The following is a 12,168-nucleotide window of genomic DNA, read 5'->3' as shown; positions in this document are numbered from 1 at the left end:
CCAACTTAATGTATTCATTCCATCTACCTAAATATGGTCCAGATATATATTTTACATACTCTGATATGATAGGATAATTTCATGCGATGGACGATACGGTTGATTTTAACAATTAGGCACGCGTTTCTATTATCCACGCGCTCGACTGTTGGTAATTGGTATACAGAGAAAGCGAAAACACGTGAATACGATATAAGGGGGGCGGGTGTTTTGTAATCATTTGAACAGTAGACCAGTCATAAAGGCCCACTTCTGCTGTCTTACTTGGCCCACTTGTATTGGGTCCATTAGGACACTCGGGCCCAGATTAGACTCTATCTTATATATTCTTCCTATAATTAACTTCACATGTCATAAACCCTTCAACAATATATTTGTTTTTACTTAGATATGAAAAAAGTTGTTGAATATGGAAATTATAACGATAAATATAAAAAACAAGTATAAGTTAATTCACTAGATTAAGATGCATAACGGAGGGTGTTTATGTAAATCTCTATATGGATTCCAGCTATGTCAAGAAAACAGTAACTAATTCTCATGCGTATTAAGTAATGGTTTTGTTAGTGACAGCCCTTAGGGTTGTCAGTAAAAACTAATTGGGTGCATTAAAATTTGTACCTTGCTATTAGAAAAATCAGGGGGCGGTTTTTGATATATAATGTACAAGTTTTTAAGCATGTAATATGTTGTTATTGACAGCCCTAAGGCTGTCATTTTCCTTAAGTTATATTTTGTTAAATCTATGACAAATTTTTATTTTCAAGTTAGGCTAGCCCAATTGACTGATGTATCTTTAGTTTTTACCCACGTTTTTTGGGTTTGACCACAATGAGCAATAAGTCGGAAGAAGGTTTTTTTCTGAAATTTTTGTCAATCTTTTGAACTCTATGGGTAGGAGTATAATTGACCCAGTCTGGCCCAGTAAAATCGAAACCCGGTGATGCATGAAAATTAGAACCAAAGCCCGGTCCGTTAAGCTCTCGGGCGGGTCGGGTCGGTGCGGGGCAAGCCTGAGATAGGTCTCGGGTTTCCGTACACTTGTTCATTGTTTTCCAATACGGTCAAAACCCGGCACGACGCAGCCAAACCTAAAACCCAACGATACATGAAAATCCGAACTGAAACCCGGCCCGTTAAGCTCTCGGACGGGTCAGTTAGGTTCAGGTTTAGATGGCCTGAACCAAGTCTCGAGTTTTCAGGTAATTTGCTCATGCACCACCAATACACTAAAATTAGTGTTTTGTGTAGAAAATCCGTTTCAAATGAAGAATTTGATGTACTTTTGGTGGAACACTGAAATTTTGGGCATATTTAGACGAATGCAATGCATTACTAAACATCAAATATTAATGTCCTTTATTTAAATATATTTAATATAAATTTTATATTTCTTTTATACCTTAGATATTGATTAGTCATTAAATATCCAACTGTTAAAATATATATATATTTTTTTATGTGAAACATAAATGAGAAACAAATTGAGTAAGCATTTTATGTATACAATGAAATGAAGAACATTTGATGTAAAAAGATATTGATATTACACATCCAATATAATGCACTATTTGATAGATGTCTTTAGCATGTCTATGTAATATGTATACGTACCATTCCTATTGAGATACCCACATTTGTCATAGATGTCTACTATCCTTATTTTTGATAGATGCAATCATTCATCAGCTGCACATAAACGATACAATTAAATTACATAATAAATTTAATAACTTGGATTAATAGTTTAATACATAAGTCGGACCAAGTTATTTTTTTTTTTTTTTTTATAACTTAATATATAAGTCAGACCAAGTACATTAATTTTTTTTTCATAACTTAATTAAATTGATTTCACGCGATTTTACCAATTTTTTCTGCAATTTCTTAATAAGTTCAAAAAAACTAATATCATCGCGAGCAAATTGTAGCCCTTAGGGGGAGGGAACGGACACGGGTAGAGTGTCCGATCAGGGGCGGATAGGTTGATTATACACTGCCGCCTCCTCTCCGGTTTGAACACGGTTTCACCATATCAATTTCTATGATGGTCGCGTTGCTAGCCAATATATCCGTTTAAAATTTTGAATGCTTAATTTCCCCCATTTAGGTTTATTTTCTTCACCACTCTCTCCAACTCTGATAGAACATGGATAGAAGCATAGATAATTAAAATGGTAACAAAGATAATTAAAATGGTAACAAAGATAAGGTGGCAATGAACAAGTTGTGATGGTGATGCTTATTTGGTAAGTTAGCTAACATGTCATTTTCTTGAACATAGATAATTAAAATGGTAACAAAGAAGAAAATACCCGAAAAATGACTTTTTCTTCACTATAAGCTAAAAGTCAAAATATAATACAACCCAAAATTCAACGAACGCCACATGAAGTCACACAACACAAGAAAGAATAAATCAATTCTCAGCTTCCCTCGTTTAGTTCTTTAACCATATAAAAAAATAATAAAGGCATGGGAATATATCCAACTATGGAAAAAAGGCTATGTAATGTACCCTACTACTCGACTTGCTATTCAGTGTAACCAACTACCTTTTTTGGATATTCAACGCAAGCAACCTGCTACAATAGGTTTCCATCCGGTTTCCATCATCATCATCATCATCCTCACTAGTCCAACATTCGTCGAAAAAATTAAAATCGTGATAACTTTGTTGTTTCTTCGAATTAAGACATGAAACTACCATCAATCGACTCAAAATTTGATCCCGCACAAACCCTGACCAAAATTTTTCGAATCCAATACTCGCCGGAAAAAAATAGTGATTCGCCGGAAAAAATTAAAATCGCGATAACTTTGTTGTTTTTTTGAATTAAGACTTAAAACTACCACCAATCGACTCAAAATTTGATCTCGCACAAACCCTGACCAAAATGCAAGTTTCGATCAGCTCGGCAAATGGATAATTTCTGGAGAAAATATGAAGAACAAGGCGGCCGGAATCTGCACAAAACCTTACCGGGAAACTTCAAACGCCGATAAACCTTCATTTCTTCGAATATTTTTCATGCTCAAAGTGACCTGATTTAGATAAATCCCCTCTTTATATTTGGGGAAAACCTCACGCATTAAGCATTTCACTCATTCTCTCTCTCTCTCCACGCATACACACTTCATTGTAGCGACTCATGAATTTATAGATATTTATTGCTGTATGACTGTATCGGATGGATTTATGAACGTTTACTGTATTATAGTGTATTTGTTGGTGGAATTGAATTCTGCACATTGCTAATTGATACGATATAATCATAGCTTGCATGATCTAGATTGCGGAACAGTAATGTATGTTATAAGTTAGATTTACCGCTATCTGTAATCGGAACGTGTTGAAACATGTAAGTTTTGTTTGAATTCATCAGAGGCTTTTGTGAAATATAACTAAGTTTGATCTGAAATCTGTTCCTCGACTTGTAATTTAAGAAGGTAGTGTTTTTTAATAAAAAAGAAATAAAAAATGCAAGTGGTAATCTGCTACTTGTTGTGTATCCGGTTACTTGCGTTGAATAACCCAAAGAACGTAGTTGGTTACACTGAATAGCAAGTCGAGCAGTAGGGTACATTACATAGCCTTTTTGTCATAGTTGGTTACATTCTCATACCTTTATCCCTAAAAAAATAAAAATAAATAAAGAATGGATTTTATGCAAATGCTCATTTAGTTATTGTTTTAGTATTTATTAGAGTTAGTAAAATTATTAAATACGAAGAATAAATATGCAGATCAAAATTATTGATTTAAAATATAATAATTTAATCAGATTTCACTAAATACTACCCTATAAGTTATAACTAAGATGCATAAAATAATTATACACTTATCATAAATTTCATAAGATAAACTTAAGATATGAAAAGTAGAAATTTTTTCGTGAATGTTAAATATTTAGTATTTTCCAATTCAATAATAGAATAGTTTTAAATGTATTTAAACAGTAATATGATAATTTTTTCTTTTTTTTTTAACGGCAACAGTAATATGATAATTTAACAATGAGATTATTTTGATAAGTAATTTCAAAATGGAATTTCAAAGGATTAATTTAAATATCTACCAATATATATATAACAAGGTGTTAAATTCATTCTTAAATAAACAATAACCTTTGGATGGATTTCATCTTTGATTTAGAACCACTAGATCAAATTTAATTATTTCATCTTTATTAAATGATAATATTAATACTTATACTTTTTATAACTATACAAAAAAATCTCTCTTTATATTTAATTTACACATTTTGATTTTCCATCACAAATTTACACTTTTTACCCAATAATACAAGAACCCTCTAATGGATTCCATCTTTGATTTAGAACCATTAGATCAAATTTAATTATTTCATCTTTATTAAATGACAATATTAATACTTATACTTTTTATAACTATACAGAAAAATCCCTCTTTATATTTAATTTAGGTTCTAAATATGCATGACTATTGTGATTACTTTAATAAAGGAATTTGAAAAAAATATAACGTTTTTACATACAATTATATTATCAATTTACTGTATATTTACCGAAACAAAGAAAATACCCTTTTTCCAACCCTTTTTTTTTCTATTCTATTAAAAATAAAAAACAACTTAAAATTTTTACTCTACCAATAGACGGGTTTATCTCAAAAATAATGTTTCCAACCAAGTGATGTACTTTCAAAGAAGAGGCCTATGACAACAAAATCAATGTTTGTATGTATTCTTTATTTATTAATATTTTGTAGGAACAAAATTACAAAAATACCTTAAAAAAGTTTTCATTGTACCAAAATTGGACTAGGGACTCCATCCATAGTTATATTTCATAAATTTTGCAAAGTTATTATAGAATAAAATTTAAACTCAATACTAATGTGTTGTCTATGATGGATTCTAAACCAAATACTAATGCGTTGTCTATGATGGATTCTAAAAAAGTGGACGGTTTAGGTTTTGGTGGTGTAGATACTCTTAATTTAGCATCGATATGTACAAATAGATATGACATGTGATTCAAAATCCGAATTACGTTAGGTTTAAAATCATAAATGTGATTCATGGTTCTGAGTCTGCATTCCTGTGTAAAACAAATGGTAATAATATATAGGCAAATATATGTTCCTCATTCTCTGAGGCACACTTGATTGCAAACCCCCTTAAGATGTTATTAAAGAATAGTTGGGAGTGACAATAAAACAAGATTCACCAAATTGGAGTGAGGACTCCATCCACGGTTATATTTCATAAATTTTGCAAAGTTATTATAGAAAAAAATCTAAACTCAATACTAATGCGTTGTCTATGATGGATTCCGACTCAGTAATTCAAAGTATTTAGGATATATTATTTTTCTCTATTTCGATTGATAAAGATCACAACTTCATTTATATGATAGGAGGGGTAAGGGAGCAGGGGGGTCGAACTCGGAAAGTGAAATGTAATGGATCTACTAGAAGGCAATTGTGAGGTAAAAAAATGTGTGGTTTAGGTTTTGGTGGTCTGGATACTCTTTAATTTAGTATTGATATGTATAAATGGATATGGTATGTGGCTCAAAATCTGAATTACATTAGGTTTAAAATCATCAATGTGATTCATGGTTTTGAGTCTGTGTTCCTGTGTAAACAAATGGTAATAATAAATGGAAAAATATATGTTTCTCATTCTCTAAGGCACACTCGATTGCTAGCCACCTTAAGATGTTATTAAAGAAGAGTTATGAGTGAAAATAAGATAAGATTCACCAAATTGGAATGAGGACTCCATCCATGGTTATATTTCATAAATCTTGTAAAGTTATTATATAATAAAATCTAAATTCGATGCTAATGCGTTGTCTATGATGGATTCTAACTCGACAATTCAAAGTATTTAGGATATATTATTTTTCTTTATTTCAATTGATAAAGATCACAACTTCATTTTTTTGGTGGAAGAGGTAAGGGAGGGAGGGGGGGTCGAACTCGGAAAATGAAATGTAATGGATCTACTGGAAGACAATTGTCAGGTAAAAAAGTAGGTGGTTTAAGTTTTGGTGGTCTGGATACTTTTAATTTAGTATTGATATGTACAAATAGATATGACATGTGGTTCAAAATCTGAATTATGTTAGGTTTAAAATCATCAATATGATTCATGGTTCCGAGTCTGTGTTCCTGTGTAAAATAAATGGTAATAATATATGGGCAAATATATGTTCCTCATTCTCTGAGGCACACTCGATTGCTAGTCCCCTTAAGATGTTATTAAAGAACAGTTGGGAGTGAAAATAAAACAAGATTTTGGAATGATCATTGGATTGATGGTGGCAATCTCGCAACTCGGTTTAGAAGGTTATATGCCTTGGCAACATCTAAAGAATGTGTCATCTGTGATATTTTTTATGATATGACATGAAAATCTGAATGACATCGAGATATTTGTGATGACATAGATAAGCAATAACATTTGGCATTGAATAATCTATTTATTCAGTAAGACTTAATGAGCAACACAATAAGTGTTTGTGAAACTATCAAGGTAAAAAAAAAATGTTAATAAAGTGAAATTGAATATTTTAATTTGTTAACGTATTATTAATTAAGAAAATAGTATTTTAGATATATATAAGTATAAAATTATATTTACTCGCGTATTACGCGGGACAATAGTCTATTAGGTAAATATAAGAACAACATGAAAATCAAATAAGAGTATGATTATATTTGGCATGTTTGCTAGGAATTATTGATATAGACTATCATGTGCCGCTTAAATGCTAACCCACACTCCGATCAAAAGAATTATTGATACAATAACATTTAGTTATTACTAACATAAGCACACTATCATAAGAAAGACTTTCTCATCATCTACTATCTTAGTATCTTACAGATACAACTTGACACTTGTTCTCAAAATCTAATTATTTGACCCATAAGGCCTTAACTAATCAAATTACAAAGTAGTCAAAATAAAAACACATTCAAACTCTCCTTGGTCATGTAATCATTTAAGGGTACATCATTACATATTGATAGTCAAGGTTATAAAACTCTTCCGAGTCAGTCGAGTTTCTAAAATAAACTCCCGACTTCCCACCTCACTGAGTCATAAGGTATCCAACTTTGATACAGACAAGATAATGATGAAGCGTGATCTTATCAACTAATTTAACGTTTAATTTTCAAGTTTGATTTATTATATTGATGTTTTTAAACAATTATGTTTAAATTTGAAGTTTGAAATATATTTTTAAAATTTTATTATGTATAATTTCAAAAATACTTATGTTTCTACATAAAATTCTAATCCGAGTTCTCCCCGAGCCGAGTCCGATTCTCCAAAAACTCCTGACTCCCCCCTCGGCGAGTCGAGTCCGAGTCACGAGTTCCCCAGCCTTGCCAATAGTAGAGAACTAGAGATCATATAAAATGACTATTTGTATGTTCTTTTTATAAGTAAGTCAAACAACCAAAAACTATGATGAAAGTAAAAGACGATTTTGAAAAAGCAAAAGCAAGTTTTGGGCTTTTTTTACCCTTAAATTATGGAATTACAAGATTCCAACATATATGATAAGATGAATCATTAAAGGGGTGACTGTAAGGACAGGCATCTTGAATCTTTGACAAAAAAGCTCATATCTTTTATGACTTTGCTACTTTGACCTGAAGAATCCAAACTTAAGTCTTGCAGATTTTTGGTCACGGAGACCATATTTCACATACATGAGAATATCGGTTCTTTAGTCACATAAGGCACACTTGACAAAAAACAAAAATGAAATCAAACAAACATAGAGAGACATACCACAAGTCAGACAAATTTGCATCTCAGCTATAGTTTACCATCTCTGGGAACGGAAGAATTCAGACTAAAGTGCATTAAACACTAGCATGCTTCCACCACATCTCAGTCATGCGAGTATTATACAGTTTTCTTGGTCTAAAACACCCCAAAAAATCGAGTGTAAAAGGCACGATAGTAGTAGTAGTGATTTTTGTAGTACATTGCTAGGTATTTCAACTTCCACATACAGAAGATACCAAAGATGTATGGTAATCGGGATGTTTAAGGATTAGGCAGGCATGGTCAATCAATTACTCAAAGTGCAGAATATGCTTATCACTATCATTAAGTAATTTAGGATAGAAAATTTGCATCATCATAAATCTTGCATCAGAATATAATTAATTTCATAATATTAGCAAGAACAGATGACTATTTGACTACTAATCATTCAATAGTAAACATACACAAGATGGAAAAGAACGTTTTCTCATGTACCTCACAATCTCCCCATTCGCGGTAATTCCATGTCAACTGAAGATGGATTATGCATCATATTGTCAGAAGAACTTGCAAATTTCCGTTTCTTAGACCATAACCAAATCTTAGAAACCGAAAAACTATCTGTTTTCGCACCAATATTGATCTTTTTCCCTTCAATATCTTCATCAACAGTATGATCCTCAATTCGGTCAAGTGGAGTTACATCTTTCACAAAATTTGCATCTTCCAAATCTCTTTGGCGACTCAACGGGACCCTAAGATTCGTGTCACCAACCACATACTCATAAGAACCCATCGAATAACATCTTCTTGCATCTAAATTACTACTACTAGTTTCACCTCCAGTTTCACTTTCACCTTCACTCGTTTTTCTAAACTTCCCAAGTCTCACAGAAAAAACCCCCTTTTCAGTTACAACTTGTTCTGGTTCAACTGTCTTCAAAACAGTAGAAATCCCACTTTCATCTGCTTCCCTCGGGTCATCAAAATCAAATATCGGGTTATCCATAGAAAACCCAGGGTCAAAAAGGGTATTTCTACATAAAGGGCAAGTCGAGTTCGATAAAAGCCAAGTATCTATACAACTGATATGAAAAGCATGGCTACAAGTAGGAAGCAATCTCAGCTTATCACTCTCAGTGAACTCACACAGACAAACCGCACAATCAAACGGTTCATTAGCACCTACTACTTCTTTATACATAAAAACAGGCAAAGCATCGATAAACGTTTGATCTAAACCAGAATCATGTAAATGGAAAAGCTGTTGCAGTTGTCTTTGCAGTGCATCAGATGGTGAACCATCTGGAAACCGATTCGAATGAGGGGAATTCGACGAAGAATTATGTTTTGTCAAGAATCTAACAAGCAAGTGCAGCAAACCAGATATAAAAAACAATACTGCCAAGATTACTATAATGAACAGAACGGCAGGACTTATTTTAGTACCTGAAGATGATGATGAAGTATTTGATGTTTTATGAAAAGTATAACTAAATGGTGGCGAAAACGATATCGATGAAGGTGGAGCAGGCATAATAAGACTACTACTACTACTACTACTACTACTATCTTTTCTATAGATTTGATATTTCATCCAAGAAACTTTAACATTTGTATGCCTAGAAAACAATCTATCTTCTATAAGTCCCATCATTGAACAGAACAGATAATAACAACAATATTTAATCTTGTCAAACAGAACAGATCATTTTGTAATCCTAACCTTAAAGAAACAGTCTTTTTTAACATATGACAAAAACCCAAATCATATATATGAATAAAGATTCATACCCAGAAGCTAAAATCCAAAAAGGTCAAAACTTTACATATAGATTTAACAAAATTAACAAGATAATTTATAATGGGGTCATGTAGGATTAAGCTAAAAGACGATTCTTAGCACTAACCACCGATTCTTGTTAAATAATTAGTGCATACATAATGACAAAAATGAGATTAAATTCCAATATATATTTTATAAAAATCTTTGCACCAACCTCGAATGTTGAAGAAGCCCAATTTGTGTATGAAACCCTAACAAGAAAGACTCAAAGAAAATAATTTTGAAAAAAAAAAAAAAAAAAAAACCCTTCAAGTTTTATGTAAGAAAAAAGAGTAAAATATAATGTAAAAATATAAGGATTTTAGGGAACTGAGAAGTGAGAGAGATGGGTGAATGAATCTTGAAGGGTGGCAAATTGTTGTTTGCTAGTTACCAAAGTGTTTTAAAGAATGAGTGAAAGATGATGATATTACACGCGATGGTGGAGTGCGTGTGAGGGGGAATCAAAGTGATGAAAAAAGTGGCTCATCATGATGGATTGGATGGTGACTCGAATGGTACCAAAATGAAGGCCCAAGTCAAAATGGTGTTAAAAATGGAACCATTGCAATGTAATATTTGGCAGTCTATTTCGATAGTTGGTGAATGATGCCAATGTTGTTTTAAGACTTGTCATTGTTTGTGATAATTACCTAACCCAATGGGAACATATAGGCGTGTGTGTGTGTTTTATTTTATTTAAAAACATGAGATTGCCCATAAATCGCAATGTATTTTATACACTCATCGTCCGTTCGTTATTGTTTTAACCATGAGCCAACAGTCCAACACCATTATGCCTCACTTGTTATTAACTCAGTTATGAGGTCATTCGTTATTTTGATACAAGCCAGTGAAGACAAAAGATTTTTATTGGGGATTTAGTAAGTCTAAAACTAATGATGAGTTATGTGTTAAAGATGTTGCAAGGGGCTAGTTATTGATTGGTGTTTAGGGTAACTTTCTGATGTGTCGCTGACGTAACGTTAACAGAGACTACTTATGCATTAATAATGAATGAGACATTGTGACCCCTCGTGGCTTTGTATATAATAGAAAATTTGAGCTACATGATATTGTTATAATTTTTAATTCTATTTATAACATAGAGTGTATAAGATCCCCTCAAGTTACTTTTAACTTGAAGGGTTAAGTTAGGAATTCTTAACCCTTAAATGAAAATCAAGATTCAAAAATGATCTTTGAATTTTAAAAATCAATTTGAAGGATTCAGCTTAAAATGTAATAAAGTGTAATAAATATATATTTTTCTCCATGTACAATTTTATTTATAGATCCCAATTCCCAACCAAAGTTTATTTTGTTCTTTCTTTAACAATAATGACTAAAAAACAAATGAACTACTAATGTGACAGTTTACACAACAATTGACAATTTGTTTACGTGACAGGTAGATTTTCATTTTTTTTTTTCTTTTTGAGTGCATATGTTTCTCATGTACTTATCTACGTAAGCATCAACCTCTAATAGGATTTAACTATTTCCACTTGCTTTTCTTGTGAATTTATTGTCATTTACTGATTTAATCTTTCTATAATTTGAGTTTTTAATTCCATTCCTAACAAACAAATTAACGATACACGTTTGTGTTAACCCATTTAAAAGAACCAAACAAATTGGTTGGCTGTATGCTGGATTTGTTTCATATTCTAAATGGAAGATTAAAGGTCATTTTCAGGACATCCGAAATTCAAAACTGGAAAGATCAAACGGAGCTCGTTGAGCCATTCTTGTCCAGTTTGATTGGTTCCCAGTTCGGTTCTTCCATTTTAGTAGTCATTAAGTCCTGCATCCCCCTAGGCAACTAGTTTTCAAACTTCCATTTGATTAAAGTTATATGAGAAATTTTAAATAATTATAGGAAGGTATTACTGGTGGAGAAGATGGTTGCTTGTGATTATGGGTGTTGGATTATTTTGAAGAATGGAGTAACATGTCAATGCTTGGTATTAGAGTAGAGTTAGGATCTTAATGTCAACCTCTATGTTTTTAATTATCTACACTGAGTGTGTGTAGTGGTGTACAAAAAACCGGGTTGGAACCCGAACCCGAAACTGGTCAACAATCGGGTTTAACCCAAACCGGTTCGGGTTTGACCCAACCCGGCGGTTACAAACCGGTTTGGGTTTTCGGGTTTTATTTTCGGTTAGAAACCGGGTTGAGTTCAGGTTAGGTTCGGTTTTTGGTCAAAAAAACCGAGTCAAACCCGGTCAATAACTGGTCAAAGTTTGACCCCAAACCGGTTTCAAACCGGGTCGGGTTGGGTCAAACCTGGTTTTGGTTCCGTTGACCGAAATACCGGTTCGGTTTTGGGTCGGGTAGAAACCGGTTTTTGTTCACCTCTAAGTGTGTGTATATCTTCACATCAGATCAAGTATATAATATGACAGAAATCACATTGGACAGTACCACTATTTTAGAATTTTGTGGTATGTAATGTATTAGAGATCCTTCAAATCCCCTTATAAAAAGGATGATAAAAAACTATAACTACATTTGATGATTTGAACTTATACATAGATACAGTATATATGCAACATCATA

General features: G+C 32.4%; 1 protein-coding gene across 1 annotated transcript; it reads right to left on the bottom strand.

The window, feature by feature from the left end:
- Nucleotides 1-8,128: 8,128 nt before the first annotated feature.
- LOC122588650 (RING-H2 finger protein ATL46-like) lies at nucleotides 8,129-9,848 on the bottom strand. The gene has a single exon (XM_043760805.1). The coding sequence runs from the start codon at nucleotides 9,433-9,435 to the stop codon at nucleotides 8,275-8,277; it is 1,161 nt and encodes a 386-aa protein (XP_043616740.1). The 5' UTR covers nucleotides 9,436-9,848; the 3' UTR covers nucleotides 8,129-8,274.
- Nucleotides 9,849-12,168: the final 2,320 nt, after the last annotated feature.

The sequence above is a fragment of the Erigeron canadensis genome, chromosome 2 (assembly GCF_010389155.1).
Source record: "Erigeron canadensis isolate Cc75 chromosome 2, C_canadensis_v1, whole genome shotgun sequence".
NCBI lineage: Eukaryota > Viridiplantae > Streptophyta > Magnoliopsida > Asterales > Asteraceae > Erigeron > Erigeron canadensis.
Note: the sequence above shows the minus strand (reverse complement) of the source record. Positions and strands in the feature narration are given on the sequence as shown.

Bases quoted from the DNA above. Each gene is read 5' to 3' on its own strand.
- LOC122588650 (XM_043760805.1), bottom strand. From the start codon at position 9,435: ATGATGGGACTTATAGAAGATAGATTGTTTTCTAGGCATACAAATGTT.